Here is a 22,669-nt window from a genome sequence, read left to right as displayed (position 1 = left end):
TGACGAGAGAGGATAGTTGGTTTGACAAGAGGGAACCGAAAACACGGTTGGTCTCGGAACGGTCACCGAAGACAAGGGGGAACGCGGCAACTACGAACGAATGCAAGTTTTAAAAACAAAGACGGCAACGAGTGCCGATGCAATGCGGATGATGAATGCAACAAACAAATAAATACACACAACGAACACGAAAACATGGCAGGCGTCTGGAGCATCGGTCTCGGGGCGTTACATCCTCCTCCCAGGCGGTTCTTTCAGTGGAAAATCCAGCTCTGAGCTTCTCGTTCTCCTCCAGGCTGAATTTAAACTTGGAGTCAGCTTTGAGTGTTTCAGCTTCTTGACGTTCAAGCCTGGCCTTAGGTCGACCAACTGGGATTCAATTTGAGTTAAGGCGTCCTGCAAGTAAGAGTTAAACAATTATAAACAAGTTGGTCAAGATACAGTGTGCATACAAGTCTCAAGCATGTTGCAAGAAAAGCCCTTGACACTTGGGGGCTAATGTGTGCGGAAGTTCTTTTTTCGCAGTATGAACCGGCTCATCTTTGTCAAGATAATCCGGCCCATGAGGGCTATGGTATGAAATTATTCTTTTAAAGGTAATGAACCGGCTCATCTTTGTCAAGATAAACCGGCCCATGAGGGCTACGGCATGAAAGTACTCTCAACGATAATGAAAATGAACTGGCTCATCTTTTTCAAGATAAGCCGGTACATGAGGGCTATGACTTCAAACTTACAGTAATACATTTTGACAAGTCTTACCCTTACTCAATGTATTTTTCCTATGGATAAGACTTGGGGGCTCTATGACTATATACATAAAGGAAACAGAAGATCATACCTCATACTTCTGTCGCATCTTCTTTACTGTGTCCGCCTTGAGATCACGACCAGAGTGCAGTTGACTGAGACAGCCAGAGAACAATTCACTAACGCCTAAGTGGGAATAATTGGCAATATCAAACTTGGCTTTGCTCTTTTCAACCAATTCTTCTTTGGCAGAGTGCCTGGCTAGAATGGTGGGATTCCCAGGTTCAGTATAACCAGTGCCAGTAATAATGACGTCCTCGGCAGTTTGTTGCAAAGGAGTCTCTTCAACAGGCTTGGTGGGGCTTGGCGGGTCAACACCCATTGTATCCACTGTTATGTCATGCGATTCTGGTGGCGGGTCATCAGCAACGGCCTTAGGAGTTTGATGAGAAGCTTCAGGCATGGTTTGCTTCTCCGGCTCAGCAACTTTTGGATCTTGGGCCGGTTTATTCATCATTTTTTTGCTGGGTTTAGCAACACCACTGAAAGGAAGACATGTGACGATGTTAATATATCATTTGTAAGGTGTTCAAAAGAAAACAAAAAGTTCAAATGTTCTCACCCAGGAGCGACTTTGAAGAGAGGAATATGAGTCCCCGTTGACTCGCTAGAGAATGAATGAGAAGTTCCCTGATAATTTGAGTCGGATGAATTAAGCGGTTGACAGATAAGACCCGCTTTAGGAAAGGAGAGGGGTGAAGTCTGTGGCACCTCTTTTCGGCGTTTCTGAGGAACCGGCGTGTTGGGTAAACCGGAGGAAAGGTTTCCACAGTCGTTGTTCCGGGTTGTGCGCCGAGCTTCATGCAGTTGTTTCTTCAAAATAAAGTTTGGATCCAAGTAAGCTAAAGGGTGAGAAAACCTTACTTTCCAGCTCACTTGTCGAACTTTCTGTCTTGGCAAAGGCTCTGAGTCGGAGGAAAGGATAGTTACATCTTCACCGTGTGCGTGGCTGTCCTCCGCGTCATCCTAATAGCAATCAGTGTCAATAAGATAAACAAAAAAGGAGCCAAGGGAGTCAAGTTCTACCTCTGACTCATCATCGTTCAGTGCAAATAGCTCTGTTGTGTCTGTTTTCTTCTTGGCGGGTTTCTTGGTAGCCTTGTTCTTTCCCCTGGCCTTTTTGGCCGGCTTATCCTGAAGTTTTTTATTCCAGAAAGGATCATTGGCCTGAGGAAAGCAAGTAATAGTAAGAAGGCAATATATGAGAAGGAAGAATAAGATAACAATGAGCTTGAAATTCTTAGAGCCGGAGCTGGGTTAAGGGTGCAAAAGGGGTTCAGCCCCGTCTTGCTACAATCCTCTAAGATTTCATTGAGTAGCATTTTGGTCATCTCATTGATCTCTTTATCATCCAGACGTATTTGGCAGTGACGTTGTGGATCTTTGGTGTCGCCAGTATACTTGCACATTAAGCCGGGGCGGCGGCTCAAAGGCATGATCCTCCAGGCAACCCAGCATCGGACCAAATCGATGCCAGTTAAGCCGTTGGCCATTAAGGCTCTTATTTTGCTAAAAGTGGAGGCATATTTGACCCGTTCAGCGGCACTGATCCGGTCCGGAAGAGGATGTCTTGGGTTAAGCTGGCAGTCACGGAAACCCGGCAGAGGGTTTCACCCACCGGAGAGGTGTCTTGGCAATAGAACCAGGTCTGATTCCAGTCTTTGGGGTGATTGGGAGGCTTGGCCGCGGGAAAGACGGCATCTTGGCGTCTTTGGATAGAAATCCTGCCAAGTTCAAGACTGGGTCCGTCTGTCATTTTTGTTTGGCGGTTCAAATAGTAAAATTCTCTGAAAAGGTCAACAGTTGGCTCCTCCTGAAGATATACTTCGCAAAAGACTTGGAAGTTGCAGATGTTGGGGACTGAATTGGGCCCAATATCTTGTGGATGAAGTTGATAAAAATTCAGAACGTCGCGAAAGAACTTTGAGCCGGGTGGTGAGAAACCCCGGCTCATATGATCAGCGAAAACCACGACTTTATCGTCCTTTGGATCAGGTCTTATTTCTGTCCATGGGGCTCGCCAGTGAATGACCTCTTTGGCTGACAAGACGCCCACTTGAACATATTCGTTCAGAGCTTGTTCCGTCACAGTGGTGGCGACCCAATCACATGAGGTGACTGTTTTAGTCATTTTATCGTGAAAGGCCTAAAAGGGGAATGATGGCGGGTCAAATTTGAGATAATAAGTCGCCCGATGGTTATAAGAAGGTAAATATACTATGCAGGTTTGGTTCATATACGGACAGGTTATTATGAGAAAGAAAATAGTGTGGACAAAACAACAAAAGCACAGTTGGGTGATATTAACATCAAACGGATGCAGCTAATTTGAGTATTCCATAAATAAGTCGGCTGGTGTTCGGCGGGTTATAAAGTGATATTTTTTAGCCGGCCCTACAGTGGTGTTCAAGCCGGGGCTTACGGATTTGAGGAAACTTTTACTAAGTGTTACACAAATAGGTTCCACGGATCTGATCTATAATATTGGATCTACGGCAGGTTCAGAAAACGGAAATAATTACCAAATCTAAATATGACAGTGGAAGAACATATGAACTGGGTTTGAATCTCAGGGAGACAGGATGCATCTACAATTGGAAATGGATACTACAACTGCTACCGTGCCAACTTTGTACTACCTCTCAGATTGAACTAAGCGTTGGAAGAGAAAACCACAATGAACGCCGATGAACACTGACGAACAGAGGAAACCTAATGCAGATGGGGAGTGGAGAAAGGGGAGTACCTAGCGAGGCAGATGATCAGCGGAGGAGCGCCGTCGTTCTCTGGACACGATCAGGTTGATGCGGCGGCCTAGGTCGGAGTTGTTGAAGAAGGTCGACGGCAGTGACGGAGCTCTGGAGGCGTCGGTCGGCGCGAGGAAGGCGAAGGAGAAGAAGCAGAGGCAGGCGTAAAAAGTGAAAGGAGGGCCCCTGTCCCTATTTATAAGGAGGTGATAAAAGGGCATGCGCAGGAATCAAGGAGGAAAAAATGATTATGCTAACAGAGCGGGCGCCTCGATTTTCGGGAGGTCCATTAAGATAAAGATCAGTTGAGATATCTTCGGCCTTGTGCGGAATTAATGCGCATGACATCATGGCGGGTTACAATAATTCTACTTCTGTGATGTCATGGTGGGTTATACCGGACTGATAAAGAAAAGGCAATGATACATTCTGCTGAGTTAAACAGTGGAGATTGATATGAATAGGTTCAAATCAACCTAGGGCCTAATGTTGGGGATATAACCCTGAGGTATGACCCGCCCAGGAGCGGTCGGGTTATACCATTGGCGGCTTACTGTGAAGAAGGCCCAAGAGGTCCAAGACCTGAAGATGGCGGTTCGTAATGCAAAGCTTATTGGAGGCCCAAGACCCGGAGGTAGTTCAAGACCTGAAGGTGTGAGCCGTTCAAGGTTAACTTACTCTGTAAGGCAAGTTTGTTTAGAGACCGAACCGGACGGGACACTGTAAGCCGCCGGGCATCAACCTGTATATAAAGATGAGACCCGGCGGCGGGTTAATTCAAGAAACAACCAATCGAGAACTAGGTCAAGCGTATTCGCTCCCTTGTAATCGAAACTCAAGCAATACAACAAGAAGCAGGAGTAGGCTTTTACCTCGACGAAGGGGGGCCGAACCTGGGTAAACTCCTTGTGTCCTTTGTCCCGTTCAACCCCTTCAAGCTAACCAGTTGCGATGGCTCCACACCTAAGTCCTTTCACTAGGGCATCTGTCGTGACAAATCCACGACAGCTTCCCTGAAGCCATCATCTCAGATCATGATCCTGTCTTCACGAGTAACTTCTGGCAAGAGCTCTTCAAGTACGTCGGCACAGAGCTCCGCATGAGCACAGCAAACCACCCCCAGACGGACGGGAAAACCGAGCGCGTGAACCGGTGCTTGTAGAAGTTCCTCCGGTGCTTCACTCATGCTTGTCCAAGAAGATGGAGTCACTGACTTCCGTTGGCCCTGTTTTGGTACAACTCCACCGACCACTCAGTTATCGGGATGTCGCCATTCCGCATGATGTACGGGAATGAGCCTTGTCGTTGAGGCATCACCACCTCCAACAGCTGCACAGTGTCAGCACTGCGATCATGGCTGGATGAACACACAGTTATCCAAGACCTACTTCAACAACACTTACAGCGCGCCCAGCTCTGTATGAAGCAAAACACCGACAAGAAATGCTCCTTCAGTTCATTCAAGGTGGGCGACGCGGTGTTCCTGAAGCTGCAACCCTACGTGCAAACATCTGTCGCTAGGCACGCCAACCACAAGCTCTCATTTCGCTACTACAGGCCATACCCGATCATCGAGAAGATCAACCACGTTGCGTAAAAACTGCAGCTGCTAGAGCACGCAGATGTTCACCCAGTGTTCCACGCTTCTTAGCTGTGACACGCTCTGCTCCCAGGTAGAAGTCCAGAACAACAACTCCCTCGTCTCACTGACGTTCCTATGGTTCTAGCAGCAATTGTGGACACGCGATGGAGGAAGAAGGGTGGGCACATGACTGAGCGGGTGCTCGTCCTTTGGTCTTACACTGCAGCTCTAGCCGACAATTGGGAGGACAATGCTGCCTTGTGCGTGCGGTTTCCTGAAGCGGAGGCTTGGGGACAAGCCTCTTCGAAAGGAGAGGGGGATGCTAGCGGCACTAACATGCTTAACTGAAGACAAGTCTGCCGAAATCACTAACTAAGGAGTACTCCTTCCAATGATCACTCCCACCTTGCCTGGTTGCGACAAGTGGCGTGCTGCATGTGCGCCACTTGTCGCAACCCGAGAGTTTTTTCCTTTTTCGTAGATGTTTTTATTCACAATGTTTTATCTCTTAGACCATGCGTCCAAATCTCGAACCGTTTTCACCGTTGGATCCCTCGTGTTGAGATCTTCAAAACTAGATCCCATGTTTATAGGTTTCAACGAACCTTTTTTCCACGAAAAAACCGGGCAAAAAAACCCGAACCGGGAGCATGTTTTTTCCCTTTCCGAAGAGGCGCGCGTTTTTCCCTTTCTGAGAGGCACAGTCGTGCCTCTCGCGGAAGCAAATGCATACCTCCACGAGAAGTAAATCTGTGCCTCTCACGGAACGATAAAAAAAGAAAAACGAGTTTTTTTCCTTTCTCAGAGGCACGGCCGTGCCTCTCGCAGAAGCAAATCTGTGCCTCCACGAAAAATAAATCTGTGTCTCTCGCGGAATGAATAAAACGAATTTTTTCCCTTTTCGAGAGGCACAGCCATGCCTCCACGAGAATCCGGCACGGCCGTGCCTCCACAAGAAGTAAATCCGTGCCTCTCGCGGAACAAAAAAGAACATGTTTTTTTTCATTTTCGAGAGGCGCGGCCGTGCCTCTCGTGGAAGCAAATCCGTGCCTCCACGAGAAATAAATTCATGACTCTCACGAAAAAAACGTGTTTTTCCCTTTCTGAGAGACACGGCTCACGGAAGCAAATCCGTGCCTCTCACGGAATGAGAAAAAACCACATTTTTTCCTTTTCCGAAAGGCACAACCATGACTCTCGCGGAAGCAAATCCATGCCTTCACCAGAGGTAAATCTGTGCCTCTCGCTGAACAAAAAAAAATGCGTTTTTCACGCAAAAATAATTTTCCCATTTTTTTGTCCAAATCTAGGAAAAACCGGGGAGAACAGAAAAGCCAAAAAAAACAAAAAAATTATCTAAAAGCTGAAAACATGTACAGAAAATAAAAAATCCAAGGGGCATCCAGAACGTGACACGTGCGGCAGCAGAGAGCGCGCCAAGTGGCGCGCTCCCAGCCCACCCCAAGTGACCCTTGTGGGGCTCCCGAAGGAGTACTCCTCAATTAGTTTTTTTAGCGGTACTTTCAATTTAGTTGCTCTTCAAGTTTGCGGCCTCGCTAGCAGCTCGGCCCAATCGTGCACGCCGGCCCAACTTAAGAGTCCGGGCCCCGGAGTGGGTATGATCGGTAGCTCACCAGGGACCATCTAGTGGATCACGGCTCTCTGTTCTTCCTCTATCTCCATTCCCTTCCTCCCCAATTGGGGGTGCTCCTAAGCCGTGTCTTCAACACTGCCAACGCATCCCGGCGCCCACGCGCTGCCCACCTGGGCCTGGCCCAACAAGGCCGATTCGTAACGAACTTATAAGAGCATAAAAAAACAGCAAAAAAGGTTGACCTCTCCAAGATTTGAACTCAAGCCATAGTCTTGACGTGCAATGGGCATGACCACTAGAACTACTCGACTCTAGCGAATGATAAAAGTGCCAAAACTATAAGTCCAGCGGCGCTACCGCGCTATTTATAGCATGTGTACTATATCACTCAGTTTTCTGAATTATATTTAAAAAATCGTGAATTTGAGCAAGTTCATCATATTCGAAGAAGAGTTAACAAATTTTAAAAAAGTTCATTGACTTTGAAAAAAAGTTCATCGATTTTGTAAAAAAGTTCATCACTTTTGAGGAAGAGTTCACAAATTTAACAAAAGTTCATTGACTTTGAAAAAAGTTGATCGATTTGAAAAATGTTCATGGATTTTGAAAAAAAAAATCTTCAATTTTGAAAAAAAGTTCAACACTTTTGAGAAATGTTCATCGATTTTGATAAAACGTTCATCAAATTGAAGAAAAAAAACGCTCATCAAGTTTGAAAAAAAGTTCATCGAGCTTGAAGAAAAGTTCATCCAATTTGAAAAAAGTTCACCAAATTTTAAAAAAGATTCATTGAATTTTTTAAAAAAACATCAAATTTGGAGAAAAGTTAATTTTTTAAGAAAAAATATCATCAAGAGAAAAGGTTCGTCAATTTTGAAGAAAAAATTCACGAATTTAAAAAAAGTTCATCGGACCAAGAAGAAGGAAGAAAAAAGAAAAACGGAAAAGGAAAAAGGAAAAGGAAAAAAAAAGGAACAGAAAAAAGAAATCTAGAAAGAAGAAAAGAAAGGAAGGATGTTATTATTCACATGAGATATGGTGGCGGGGTGATTAGTACATCTTGCTTGATGGCCCGCTTGCAAAATTGCCTATAATCGGCGCCTGAAGCGCAAACGCCCCCAATTTGTGTAATCGTGATTGTATCTTATACTGATACTCAAATCCTTGCGTGAGTAATATATATCGAGAGATCCTGTAGATTGCTAACAATGTACCACTGCCACAACAGGGCCACAGGTGGCGAGGATTTGGCTCCGGGAAGGGCGGGCGTGTGATTGGCAGCGCCGGCGATCAATCGGGACATACAGAGGTGACCAGGTGATGAGTGCCGAGCATGAGGGAGAGGTTGCATGGAGACGAAGCTGTTTGAGTATTTGACTGCACACAATTCAGAGTCAGACTAGGCTTTGACGCTGACCTTCACTTTCTTTAGCCAAATCTCGAATGCCAGGCAGTTGGCAAATGATTCATGTCAAACAAACGATCTTCAGACCAAATACAAATCGACAAGTAAAGCGAAAAATCCACACAAACACTGATTATACATCAGCTGTGTCCCAATTTCGCTACTACTAGCATTCCATCATCATCACACGAATAAAAGTAGGAACCTTTCTAGATTCAAGAAAGGCTAGCACCTCAATCCAGACAGACATCAGCCAGCTTCTTGCCTGGGTAAATTAGTGGAAACGTGAGCAGATTTTACACGAGGCAGAATTCTTCCCGATGCTGGCTCTTCAAATCTAGAAACAAACTAGTTAAAGATAGCGTAAAACTACTTTCCAGTGGCGGCGGTTCTCTCCTACAGAGAGCAAAAATGGAGCTGCATGCGACGGGGACAGGTGATGGATGATCACACGAAAGACCAGTTGACGAAGCAGAAGGCGAGGCAGTGCACGTTGTTGTCCTCACCAACTACTTTCCATGCTACAGCATTCTCAAATGAGACATGGCGGCCCATCCCAGACAAGCACACACCACCTGGCAGGTAAACAAAGCCCTGAACAGATAGATGAATGATTATTAGATGCGCCGTCTTCTAATCCGTTTCCAAAATGAGCAAGAGCAAAGAAGAGAACATAGACAAAATGTATTTTGAAGGACTTGATTGGAAAGTAAGTTTGATCAGTTCGTGGAGGCTGTCTATTAGAGTCAGATGAGATGAAATACACAAACAGAAATGAAACATGTCAGCGCTTCCTTGAATTTTTACATGGCAAGGTTCAAATGCATGTATCGATCCTACTGACTTGTGTTAGCAGTTGAGACTTGAGAGTAAATTTTTTTAGTTGCTTGAAAGAAGCAGTTGAATACCTGCTCCATCAACTTTGGGATCTCGGAGTATAGTGCCTTTCTACCAGCTTCATCAAATATCTTGTCCAACGAGAGATCTTGAAGGGCAACGAAAGATGTTTCCAACATGTTAATTCCCATCTCGTTTGCAAACGTAAATACAGGCTTTTCCTGAAAGAATGTTAGCATGCAGGTAGGTATATCAGCCAAGAAAGCCCACATTTCTGCCTTGCCATATTCACATGATTTTAACAGACATCCAGGAAGACATAACAGACAAAACACAGTTAAAACGCATTTGTTTACTTTTGTGTGTAGTGCTTTTTCATTTTAAAAGGTACCTTGAAAGAACAGCACAAAATAGCATCTTCATGATCCCAAAGCATTCTCAATAAAGATTCCCCAGCTTCATCTGCCTGTCTAAATAACTCGACCCCCAGATGGAACCTGTAAATATGGTTGTTTTGCTTCAGCTTCCATTCAAGTTAATCTTTAGTACACATTTAATTTTGGGCATCTACAGTTATGTTACTTGTACTCCTTGGCCTTGCAAGAATAGGTGCAGACCAGAGCAAAAAGCAGCATTGATCACTACTGGCATCAATCGTCCATACGATTAGAATAGAAGACGGTGGGTGTACTTACCGGTAACTTTGGCATATCCAGCGAGCTAGTGTTGCAGCTTCAGGGAAGCCAGAAATTATCTTATGTTCAGCATTCAAGCCAGATCGAGAGGGAGAGATAGCCATCGACACTCTCTGAACGGCGGAGACAATGCTGCGGACATACTGCCGGGCCATAGTTGCAACACTATCTTGGAGATGCATCTCGTAAGGGAATTGAAAGGCAATTGTCAGCACTGATCGTAGATTACAATCATCCGCACCGCCTGAGGCTTGCAGTGTAGTTGAACCAGCTTCAAGGCTAGAGGCCAAATCTAGTGTTCTACCGGCGGGTGCACCATCCTATGAAAGATATTGACGGTTAAAATCTGAGCAACTGAAAATAAATCTACATATAACAAAGTAGAAACCAAAAGATTGGGCCAAACAAGAGCCATCCTACTGGAATTGAATGGCTTTCATGTTTCAGCCATAAAATTTTCAGAAATATTTTGATGGCATAGATGTTACAATGCATTTCTGAACAGAATTGAGGCATTGTCTAGGACAGAAATGTAAAATGCAGTCGCCAGGAAATCTAGTGTTCCACCAGCAGGTGCATCATCCTATGAAAGATATTAATGGTTAAAATCTGAGCAACTGAAAATCAATCCACATATAACAAAAGTAGAAACCAAAAGATTGGGCCAAACAAGAGCCATCCTACTGGAATTGAATGGCTTTCATGTTTCAGCCATAAATTTTTCAGAAATATTTTGATGGCATAGATGTTACAATGCATTTCTGAACACAGAATGGAGGCATTGTGTAGGACAGACATGTAAAAATGCAGTCGCCAGGAAATCTAGTGTTTACCAGCTGGTGCACCATCCTATGAAAGATGAGTTCGAAGGAGGTCAAGAAACTCGAGAAGATCTGGACAACTCTCCTTCCCCCGACCCCGTGCGGCCGCCACCGGTCCTGCCCTCGACCTCCCGCGCCTCCCCCTCCCTTCGCTGCCGCCTGCAACGTCGCTAGGCGAAGGACCTGTGGCGCGGCGGCGGCGGACCACCTCTCGTGTCCGTGGATCTGAGGAGGCGGCAGCCAGATCTAGTTCCTCCCGCGACGGTGATGGCGGGCAGCGGCAGCCGGGGCACGTCGGTGGGCTCTGCTGCTGACGGTGGGGATGGCAGGAGGCCGCGGCGTGGTAGGCAGGCTCGATCTAGGAGTCTAGGCGGGCTGCTGCTGTCGCGTTCTCAACCTGCTGCCTGTCATCGGCTTCGGTGACAGGTTACTCTGGTTCTACCACGCATCACGAGGATTATGGCGGTGGTGGTCATCTCTTCCGTCGGAGGTGGTCGGCCTGATGCTGGGTGGTCGGATCTCAAGATCCGTCATCTAGTCCCGGCTGCGAGTCGGGGAGACATAGTTGCCGGTGAAAACCGAGCCGGAGGCTGGAGATGGCGGCGTTCTGCGCCATTACAACGACAATGCCTTCATCAAGGTGTTACCTTGATGAAGGCATCGTCGTGTAACTACTGTCGACCCACTCATGCTGCTCCGGGGGAAACCCTAGGATCTGGTCTTCCAGATCGAACGATGGCGGCACTGCGGTGTCGTTTCTCTCTTGGGAGCTGTTTGTGGAGCAGCACTGGAAGACAGAGGCAGGAGGTGGAGCGGCTTCGTCTTGCACGGAGCTTCGATGGAGATGCCAAGTCATGCCTAGCCGACAGGTGCTACGCTGTGTCATGCCTGTTCAGCAGGTGCTACGCACGACAGATCTTCTAGAGACTTCAAGCTGTGCCGGCTGGTGGTACTTCGCAGCATGGTGCTGCGGCAGTTTACGCGCGGGGAGGTGGTGCCGTTGGGCGCCGTGGTGGCGTCGACGGATGGCCGGACTGGCAAGGCTGAGGCCGATCTCTTTCCTGAAGATGGGTCAGCTCGATGATGATGGCGGCTTCTAAAGCGTGTGCATGTGGTGTACGCTTTAGGTTTGCTGCACCAGATGTAGGTTCCGATATGTTATGCGGATGGATCAGCAACGACACCGGTTTTAGATATGGGGAGTGAGAGCACTCCACATTATCGAGTTCGTAAGTGTGAGTGGTGGCTTCGGGTGGCTTGATGTATGTTCTTGTCAGACCTTTGTTGAATAACTAGTCAATGTGTACGCGCAATGCACGTTAATTTGGAAGTATATTAAATGCATGCGGATATTTAGAATATTATTTGCGTGTTATTATGTGATTAGCACTATATTTGGCATGAAATTAACTGCACGCTAAACGTGTTGAGCGCTCGACATTGAAGCAGTCTAGGTCATTGGATTAACATGATTTGATGGCCGAGATTAATTGGATCTGCCCCTTTGGGTCTTTTTATATTGGTATAGATTAATAAAGATGGTTGTATGCATCGACTGATGCAGGGCCGGGGGTTTTAACCTCCTTTTCCAAAAAAAAATTGAAAGATATTGACGGTTAAAATCTGAGCAAGTGAAAATCATTCTACATATAACAAAGTAGAAACCAGAAGATAGGGCCAAACAAGAGCCATCCTACTGTAATTGAATGGCTTTCAGGTTTCAGCCATAAAACTTTCAGAAATATTTTGATGGCATAGAAGTATGTTACAATGCATTTCTGAACAGAATGGAGCATTGTGTAGGAGGACATGTAAAATAATGCAGTTGCCAGGAAAAGTGAATTATTGATCACTAAAGGAAAGTGGTGTCCTGAATTTCACTATAACAATAAATTAGAGAAACAGGATACTCAACTGTTTTCATGTCCAGTGGTATAACACGAAAGCCTGAAGATATTAATGGAGCATCATCAGGGAAAAGCTCATCAATTGGTGCAAAGACAAGTTGGAAGCAGGATCCCATTGATTTCTCGTCTAGTCCAGTGCAAAACTGAAAAATCAATAAAGTTCAGAGATCTTTTTAGTACCACTTGTCAGTATACTTAACAGTACTAGCATCAAAGTAGAAATCCAACTAATAAGCAATGTGCAAAGTGAAATCCAACTGGTTGATTGATCAGATAATAGAACACTAGAGACTAAATCAATGAACTGTCAGTTATTACCTGAAGCAGGTGGATATCTCTTGATAAAAGACCCTCATCGAGCGCTTGCCCTTCAAGACGAACAACTTCTAGAATCTGCATATTGAATTATTCATCAAGGTTTCATGCTATTACGCTCGTCAAGAAAAATAGCTTGCAATTTATCAACATATCTTGTATAAATACATGTTGTTTATTATCCTCTCCAAATGATAGACTTGTTATAAGGCTTGCCAGCCAATAACCTATTGGTATTCTACCAATCTGCCACACTATTAAACAAGGAAAGTTGCACGAAGCACATGCAGTGAAGGGAATACTATCTACGAAGGTTACATGAGACACAAATGGGAAATTTACAAGAATGAAGAACGTGAAAATACGACCAAGGACAATCCATCACAATGATCTACATGGATAGATTAATAATGCATATAGCAATGAGCGACAGGAATTTGTAATGTCTCGAAGAGATACCAAATCATGACAACATCTAGCAAATCATACGGCTGTACATGCAAAGATTTGTGAATGTACCTCCTCATTCTCCACTGTGTGAGCAAGTGGCATGATGATCTGGCTCCCAGAAAATCTCATGGGACGCAACCCAGGAAGTGAGCATGAGCTTGATTTCAGCGCTGAAGCCGAATATGCATCAAAGTTATAATCAGCCCATTCAGACCGATGTTCCCTCAGAAACCGAACCAGTACTGCTGGTGGAACACTCTAGTAAACCAAACAAAGACAGAGTAAGAGCTTGAAAAACAGACAAGAATTAAGAGAAAGATCCAAGTTGGTTTTCAATTCTCCAGTGTCTGCAATGTTAGCCAAGTGAAACAAAACAAAACCTACATTTCTAGTATACCACTACAAGCCAATAGCACAAACAGTACAATAACCTAAAGTACCAGGCTACCATCCAAATGCATGCCACCAGATTTTTGACAAGATGCAAGAATACCAGTATCGAACAACAGATGTTTTAATAAACTTAACAAAGTCTTTATCAATGGGAATGCAAATTAACGTATATGTAATAATCGTATCATCACCTGCAGTAACATTGATGCTTTAGCACATATAACACCTCCAGGAGCTATAAACGCATTGGGAGCAGTGTTATTGCTTCTAATCTTTTTTGAGTTGCAAGCAATAATCACATCTTCAATGCCGTCTCCAGCCATTACAGACCAACCATCATCATTGAAGCCACTTATAGCATCATTAAATCCTCTGAAAGGGCATGAAAATGGTGTCAAGATAAACATCGGCCCAAGGCATGCACGGGCAAAAGTAGCAGTATCATTAGCCAGGACTAACCTACTCAGCCTCTGACTAAATGTCCGCAGAACAGCAGGTTGCCTCCCTAGAGCATATACAACCTCCCCACTAGTTTCTTGAGCAATCTGTCTGATGTGTCGTAATGCCTTGACAACAAGAAATGGTCAGTACCGAACTAGGATTTACAGAACGATCCAGCAGTCAAAAGATGCAAAAAGCAGTGAGCTACTTTTGTATGCCAAAGTGCCATAAAAAACTTAAAGCTCTGGATTATGAGTATCATCTTGAAGTGTCTCGCTTTAGCATCGCATATTTGAGCTCAGTCACCAACCAGCGAATGACTTTAAACTAAAGTAGTTAAATTGTTTTGTACAACACACGCATTTCTAGTAAGATGTTTATTCTCTAAAAAAATCTAAGCATGTATCTAGGCATTACAGTGCCAAAAACAGGAACTCAATTATGATCATTCCTCCCCATATGTAACAGATATTATAATAAAAAGTGTCAATCTGGAACCCAGTACATATGCTCCTGTCATGGAACAGTAAAATCTGAAAATCATCAAACATTGCCTACCAGTCTACCTAGGTGCAAATTTTCGAAACAGAAAGACTTTCGTGCTGTCCTGCACGCACAGTGCTCCAAGATGGTTTCTATAAACGCTTATTTGGAGCATCATTTTTATTTTGTTCTTGCCCAGAACATTACGAATATTTTTTTCTCCATGGAACTTCGCATGCCAGAATATTTTGGATTGTTTCACTTTTTTACTGTTCATCCCAAAAAAACATGTCCCTATTATAACAGATATTGAACAATTGCACTAGGCTGAGGTTCTGAGCTGCCAAGTAAGAGCCACGAGGAACTGATCATCAGAAGTAAAAGGTGGACACTGTACACATACTACAGAAGATAGCATATAAATACAAATTCAAGGTAAAAGCGGATCAAGAAATGTAATAACTAAGAACGCACCGCAGTAGTCATTTTCTGAGCAACTACCCTAGAAGACTCATAGAGCGGGCGAAGCACTTCTGGAACACTCCAAGCCTGTAAAGATATAATTGAATTAAATTAGTAAGAAACATGGGAGGGAACATCGATGCACGGAATTTAACATCTATGTTTGAAATCAGACCTCAAGGTCCAGATGATCCACTATATGCACAATTGAACCCCCGCCGTCGCATGGCCGAACTAAATAGCCACTAGGAAGCATCTCTGCCCTTACAAATTGCTGTGCTGAGGCAGTACTTGGACCACCTCCTGAACCACTCAAAGATCTCTCACAAACCTAAAATATACAGGGACGTAAGCAAAAGGCTTCATTGGCTCTAATTTACACTCTAGTTAGACTAACAACAATACATTTCATACACACCACAAGACTCCCATCTTCCATTGTAGTTGTGTATCTCAGCGTCCAAAAATCACGTGCAGGAACTAAAGTGGTAGGAGCATACATCTGAATGCACAAACCAAGAGTAAGAAATAGCATGGACAATACAAGTTACCGAACTAAAGTACACCATATTATTGTGCAAAGGAAGAAGTGATCAATGACATAATGCTCACCTGCATGTAAACAAGTTCAATGGTCCCACCGTTTCCAGCTGGAAGCATCGTAAAAACTTCAAGACTCCGACAATCACGGAACCAAGATGGGCGGTCTTTCAAGATCTCCACAATCTAGAATGCACAGTAATATTAGAAACTCCAGGGAATAATTTCTTAGTAGAACAGTGTGCCTCAATTTTGTAGAGAAGTTTGGAGTGCAAGAAAATATGATAGGATTTCTGTTTCAGCTGGCAAGATGAGAAGATTCTTCAAAAAAAATGAAATTGCAGAATATAAGTTGTTTTATTAAGTTTAAAACTTTATTGATTCAGTTTTCCAAAAGGCTTTATTTACATCTTTAGAGAAACGGGAGTGATGTATGCACGGCTAGCTGGGGTACAGTTTTTTTTCTGAGGTCTGTCTTCATTTTTTAGAAACCACGCCATATATCATACAAACAATATGGTTACTACAAGTTCGACAGTTTCTTCATGATTCTCTTGGAAACAAACAACGAGCGTTCTTGAACTAACATGAAGTTCCAAACGACAAACGAAGTTTGAGGTATACAGTTACCTTTGTTGGTTCTAGATTCACCAGACCACAGGCACGGGCAGCGACACCTCGGCAACCATGTGAAACGGCAACAATACCAAACGAATCCGGACCAGGCTAATCACAGGAAGGAAAAACAAATGAGCATGCATAGATCCACTTAGCGTTAGTATCAGTGTTGGAACAAAGAACCTCCAGAATTGGCAACTGACCTTCATCCCAGGCATCGGGACCCAATCAACAGCAGTTCCTGTAGCCTTTGAGAGGAACTCTGTCAATGTCTCCTCCGCAATTGCAAGGAGTCTAGAGAAGAAAATGGAAGGGAGACATGTAACAAGTTCTTACATAAAAGGGAATTGGATGATCCCACCTGTTGTCAGTAACAGAAACCACTTACCCAGCTGGGTTACTTGCATCCCTTAGAGGGTTTGGAGTGGTCACATTTGACTCACAACTTGTATCATTGGCCAACGAAGGCTGTAATGTAATGCAAACACAAGGTAGCAACGATCAGATATTTATCCTATCCGCGTCCTACAAACAACGTGGTCTGTAAAAGTAAAACAACAAAATGTAGACTTACATTCTGCAGCTGCTGCTTCATGTATGCATTCTCATGAACCAACTGGGAGACCTGCTTCTGGAGACGCTCATTCTCTTCCATGAGGAGCTTGTTCATGGCGCTCAGTTTTCTGTTCACGGCCTGAAGCCTCGAAGACTCCTTCCGCTGCTTATCACGGCACCTGCACCCACGGAGAAAAGCCCATTACAATTATGCTTGAATGCAGAACCTGCCCAGATTGGGAAAAGTACACATATGCTCCAACACAGAACTAGAAACTCCCACATTTGTTCGTGATCCATCCTTACTCAATTTACCCAGCCACCATTACACTCTCATGCAGCGTAATGGCTGCTGATGCAGCAAATTCCATCCAATCACAAAAGACGAAGCGCGGCGGGCGGCCGACATGCTCACCTTCGGTTCTGGAACCAGACCTTGATCTGCCTGGGCTCGATGTTGGACAGAATGGGGCACTCGCGGAGCAGCTGCTGCCTGCGCGTGGAGGTCGGCTTGGGGCACTCGGCGTACACCCGCTCCAGCGCCTCCACCTGCTCCGGCGTGTACCGCACGTACTTGCCCGAGTCCATCCCGCCCTTGTCGTAGCCGCCGCCGCCGCCGTCGCTCCCGCTCCCGCTCCCGCAACGCATCGCCGCCACCGCCGCCGCCGCCATCTTAAGCGCTTCCTTTGCGTCCTAGTTTCACCCCCTCGCGGCGCGCAGCGATCCTTGAGGGCAGAACAACCTGGGAGGAGATTTTCGAGCAGTTAGAACAAATTTGACATGGGGAAACGCGGGAGATTGGCGAGCGCGGTTGGGCCATCCGCGTCCCTCCATCCCTCCTCCTGATCCCTTAAACAACAAAGCGTGGAAAAGCACGCAAAGGAGGCGGCTTTTGGCTCAGTATCTGAAATGGGGAAAAGGGAAAGGCAGCCGCTGCAGAAGACGCAAATGCGGGCGGCGAGGCGACGCCAGAATCGCACGATTTCGTGTGAGAATCAAAAGTGGAAAAATTAGCCGCGCGGAAATATCAGCTAAATCCTCCAGCGACAGAGACAAAAAATAGACGGATAATCGCGGAAAAACATGTTTTCAGGGACGAAAAAAAAAGATCCATCAGGAAACGCAAATGGCGACGCGGATAAGCAGTCTGAGGAGCACACGCGAGAATCGTCCTCCCGAACTCCCGAACGACGCGTCGAGCGAAATTAGACATGAGTTACCTCCACACACGCCGGCCGGCCGGCGCGGGGAGGGGCGCCGCCGGTGACCCGCTCACAGCCTCCCGCCGCCCCGCCGGGCTGCGGTAGGGGGAACCACGTCCATGAACCGCTTCCTCTGGCACTCCACCTACTACTCCTCCGCCGCCGCGACAACCGGGGCCGCTAGCTCGCACTCCGGACCACCGGATCCGGCCCCTCCTGCCCTCAGCTCGCGTCCGTCCGTCCGACCTGAGGCAATCGAACGAGCACACCACAGCACGAGCGACGAGAGGGAGAGGGGGAGAGAGAGAGAGAGTCTGTACAGCGACACGGAGAGGGTGGCAAAAGGTGACAGCTTTAAAGGCTGGCCAGTGAGAGAGAGAGAGAGGGCGGGGGGGTGGGGGAGCGGAGCAGGAGCCCGCGGTCGCGAGAGTGGCAGTAGCTCAGGCTCAGCTCGCAGTACGTCTAGTCGTATTCTACGCTGCGAGCTAGAGGCCTGGAGCTACAGCTACGATGATAGACTAGCTAGGCTACTAGGCAGTGAGAGGACGTGAGGAGATGGAGAAAGCTGTGGAGGAGGACGAAGGGGGTGGGTGAGCTCGGTCCATGGAGGTCGGGAGTGGGACCCGCACACAGTGGTTCGCTGTACCCCCGCCCGCGTCACTGTCGCGCTGAAAGGACACCATTATTTTCCCCGTGACATCTCGCTGACCGCGTCGACTTGGACATTTTTTCTCTTGATGACATTGTTGGATTTGAGGTTGCTTACTGCATACTACACCATTTGTCATGGTCAAAATCTGACACCAAATTTATAATGTAGTCCAATTTTTTACAACTATTGTTATTACTAGGCCCGTGCATTCCTCCAACATATTACAACAAGCACTAAAGTTTTGAAGATCAAATGAGAAGTTCAAATTGAAGGCCTAACAAAGAGAGACAAATGATACGATGCAAGAGTTAGCTATATTTTATGTTTATTATAAAACATACAATATAATCAAGCCGATGAACCCCTAGCCTTTTTTTATGTAGTCTCATAAAAATGTAATTATTATTTAAAACAATTTGCAACGCTATTTTTTTTAAAAGGGAGGAATATTTTTTTCGAGCCTCTGCATCAAAATGATGCATACGGCCAACTTTATAAATAAGCAAATAGGTGCAGCAAGGTCTTAAAGTCTCAAACGAAAGTAAAGGAAAGCTCACAAAGAGCCAAAGAGCCAATAACAAACTAGCCAAAAAGTCACAACCGGCTGGCATAAGAAAGATAGGAAAACTAATTGCCTATCCTATTACATGAGCGCCATCCAAACCGGTTGAAGATATCCCGTGCTACCATCTCCCACCGGATAGATCCAGTAACCAAACGCTCCCTGGCCTCCGTTAGAGTGAGTAGCGACCACATACGGATTAACACAGTGGCTCGGAAAATAACCTGCAAAAACTGAATATTTGTTGTTCTGTTAAAAATCAAATCATTTCTGCAGTTTCAGACTGCCCACAATAAAGCACATACTCCTACGTGAATGTGTCTCGCTGTTTTGGACTCTATCCCGTTAAGCCACGTTCCAAATAGCGTGCTGACAGAATTCAGAGGAGTAATGTTAAAGGCTATGTGCACCGTTCGCCATAGAACTTTGGCCAACGGGCAGTCAAGAAAAAGGTGTTTGATAGTTTCATCCCGATCACAAAAACTACACCGAGTAGGTCCTGTCCGGTTACGCTTTGCCAAATTGTCCTTGGTTAAGATGACTTGTTTATGTACAAACCACGTAAACACTTTAATTTTCAAAGGAACTTTGACTTTCCAAACATATTTGAAACTAGGAATGGAGCTGGAATTGATAACATCGAGATACATTGATTTAACTGTAAACTCTCTAGACCTAGTAAGCTTCCAGCGTAATTGATCGGGCTGTTGAGACAACTGAACCTCCATCAGTCTACTCACTAAATGGAGCCACGCTTCCTAACGATTACCGGCTAGAGTCCTCCTAAACTGAATATTAAGGGGGATGGACTGAAGTATCGTTGCAACGAAAGCATCACGTCGTTGAACAATAATATAAAGAGACGGGTATTGAAGCGCAAGGGGGGTCTCTCCGAGCCAAGTATCCTCCCAGAATCGCGTGTTAGCGCCATTGCCGATTATAAACTTTGTCCTATTGAAAAAAGGCTAATTTGACTCTCATAAGCCCTTTCCAAAAAGGCGAGTCCGTCGGCCTCGCTGTCACCTGGGACAAACGTTTGGAGTGAAGATACTTACTACGGAGAATCTGCGCCCATGTGGCATCAGTCTCTACAGATAACTTAGACAGCCACTTGCTGAGAAGACATTTGTTCTTGACTTCAAGATTTTCAATACCAAGGCCCCCCTTGGTCTTTCGGTCGACAAATAATATTCCATTTGGCGAGTCTGTATTTTCTTTTTAGTTCATCGCTCTGCCAGAAGAATCGGGATCGATAGAAGTCCAGCCTTTTCCTAACTCCAACTGGGACTTCGAAGAAAGACAAGAGAAACATAGGCATACTCGTGAGAACCGAATTAATCAAAATTAATCGGCCTCCATATGACATGAGCTTGCCCTTCCAACAACTCATTTTCTTCTCAAAGCGATCCTCGATACACTTCCATTCTCTATTTGTCAGCTTACAATGGTGAATTGGTATACCTAAATACGTAAAAGGTAAAGTCCCCAATTCGCACCCAAACAATTGCCTATAAGCCTCTTGTTCCTTATTGGCTCTTCCAAAACAGAACAATTCGCTTTTGTGAAAGTTAATCTTTAACCCGGTCAATTGTTCAAATAAGCATAACACCAACTTCATATTTCTCGCTTTTGCCAAGTCATGCTCCATAAAGATGATCGTATCATCGGCGTACTGTAGGATAGACACACCTCCATCAACTAGATGAGGCACCAATGTAAGTGCATCTAGTGCCCCTTAGTGATTTTGGTGTATTGAAGACTTATAGGTTAAGGGACTAATGTGTTTATGAGTGTACACAGGTCTATAAGTCTATGAGGAGTTTGATATTTACAGAGAAAGTCGACCCCTAAAAATGAAGTTCTTCAACTGAAGACTTTGGATTTCTGAAGACTTTCTGAAGACCTTGAAAGTGAAGAAATTGGTGTGACCTTGAAGACTAAGTATCATTCGAGGAACATGAAGTGTGAAGACTTTTGTTTTCGTAGTTTCATTTTCTCTTTCTTGAGTCATAGGAAACACCGTACTGTTAAAGGGGGTCGAGGAAATACTAAGGAAAATTTTGCATGTGATGCTCAACTCAAAATCCTACACCTACCAATCCCTTCGAGTGAAGCCATTGGAAATCTCATACAGTTCAGTCATATTTTTCAGTGACAGAGACGAAGTTCTTCTGGTCTCTGAGGATTGTTCTGACTGGGGAGTTAGGAATTCGCCAGTGCGGATTGCCTACACAGTGAGGAACATGATATTCCTGAGGAATTTGAGCCTCGAAATTCCGACCGTTGTTGTGCTATGCGCCAGCTGTCCCAAAATATCTACCCACCTAACGGTCATATCATTGAAGGGCATTTATGTCTTACCATGTCGGGCTGCTCCCTAGGCTATAAATAGCCGCCCCCTACAACCACTAGCTGGTTGGCTGCTCCGAGAGAAACTGACACTTGTCATTTGAGATCATCCCATCCTCCGAGGACTTTAAGCGAAAATCATCGAGTGAGGAAAACCCAAACCCAAACACCTACAAACCCAAAGTGATTGAGCATCACTGAAGAGATTGATCCTGCGTGGATCCGACGCTTGTTACCTTTGAAGACTGTGCTTCTTCCAGACGGTTAGGCGTCATGGTCTAGAGCATCCAAGAGGAATTGTGGATCGCCGAGTGACCGAGTTTGTGAAGGTTTGGAAGTCACCTGAAGACTTACCACGAGTGATTGGGCGAGGTCTGTGTGACCCTAGCTCAAGGAGAATACGGTGAGGACTTGATACATCTCCGTCGTATCTACTTTTCCAAACACTGTTGCCCTTGTTTTGGACTCTAACTTGCATGATTTGAATGGAACTAACCCGGACTGACGCTGTTTTCAGCAGAATTGCCATGGTGTTATTTATGTGCAAAAACAAAAGTTCTCGGAATGACCTGAAACTCCACAGAACTTATTTTTGGACAATATTAAAAATATTGGCGAAAGAATCAAGGCCAGGGGGCCCACCACCTGTCCACGAGGGTGGGGGCGCGCCTGCCCCCTGGGCGCGCCTCCCTGCCTCGTGGGCCCCCTGGAGCTCCACCGACCTCAACTCCAACTCCATATATTCGTGTTCGGGGAGAAAAAATCAGAGAGAAAGATTCATCGCGTTTTACGAAACGGAGCCGCCGCCAAGCCCTAAACTCTCTCGGGAGGGCTGATCTGGAGTCCGTTCGGGGCTCCGGAGAGGGGAATCCGTCGCCATCGTCATCATCAACCATCCTCCATCACCAATTTCATGATGCTCACCGCCGTGCGTGAGTAATTCCATCATAGGCTTGCTGGATGGTGATGGGTTGGATGAGATTTATCATGTAATCGAGTTAGTTTTGTTAGGGTTTGATCCCTAGTATCCACTATGTTCTAAGATTGATGTTGCTATGACTTTGCTATGCTTAATGCTTGTCACTAGGGCCCGAGTGCCATGATTTCAGATCTGAACCTATTAAGTTTTCATGAATATATGTGAGTTCTTGATTCTATCTTGCAAGTCTATAGTCACCTACTATGTGTTATGATCCAGCAACCCCGAAGTGACAATAATCGGGACCACTCCCGATGATGACCATAGTTT

General features: G+C 45.4%; 1 protein-coding gene across 1 annotated transcript; it reads right to left on the bottom strand.

Moving 5' to 3' along the window:
- Positions 1 to 8,138: 8,138 nt before the first annotated feature.
- LOC109760359 (homeobox-leucine zipper protein HOX9) lies at positions 8,139 to 18,386 on the bottom strand. The gene is made up of 19 exons (XM_020319189.4): positions 17,876 to 18,386; positions 17,071 to 17,397; positions 16,675 to 16,834; positions 16,489 to 16,568; positions 16,304 to 16,394; positions 16,113 to 16,208; positions 15,555 to 15,668; positions 15,361 to 15,444; positions 15,118 to 15,273; positions 14,955 to 15,029; positions 14,016 to 14,122; positions 13,748 to 13,928; positions 13,233 to 13,421; positions 12,717 to 12,791; positions 12,407 to 12,541; positions 9,671 to 9,990; positions 9,367 to 9,472; positions 9,047 to 9,196; positions 8,139 to 8,732 (listed from the first exon to the last, which is right to left on the bottom strand). Exons 2-19 carry the CDS (start codon positions 17,325 to 17,327, stop codon positions 8,586 to 8,588), a joined length of 2,523 nt encoding a protein of 840 aa, XP_020174778.1. The 5' UTR covers positions 17,328 to 17,397; positions 17,876 to 18,386; the 3' UTR covers positions 8,139 to 8,585.
- Positions 18,387 to 22,669: the final 4,283 nt, after the last annotated feature.

The sequence above is a fragment of the Aegilops tauschii genome, chromosome 1, assembly GCF_002575655.3.
Source record: "Aegilops tauschii subsp. strangulata cultivar AL8/78 chromosome 1, Aet v6.0, whole genome shotgun sequence".
Classification (NCBI taxonomy): Eukaryota; Viridiplantae; Streptophyta; class Magnoliopsida; order Poales; family Poaceae; genus Aegilops; species Aegilops tauschii.
This window is presented reverse-complemented; position numbering and strand designations above follow the sequence as displayed.

Coding starts and splice junctions, on each gene's coding strand:
- LOC109760359 (XM_020319189.4), bottom strand. CDS start 17,327: ATGGCGGCGGCGGCGGTGGCGGCGATGCGTTGCGGGAGCGGGAGCGGG. Junction 9,991..12,406: donor TACCACTGGACATGAAAACA/GTTGAGTATCCT, acceptor TATCTTTCATAG/GATGGTGCACCCGCCGGTAG. Junction 9,473..9,670: donor TGGATATGCCAAAGTTACCG/GTAAGTACACCC, acceptor CCATATTTACAG/GTTCCATCTGGGGGTCGAGT.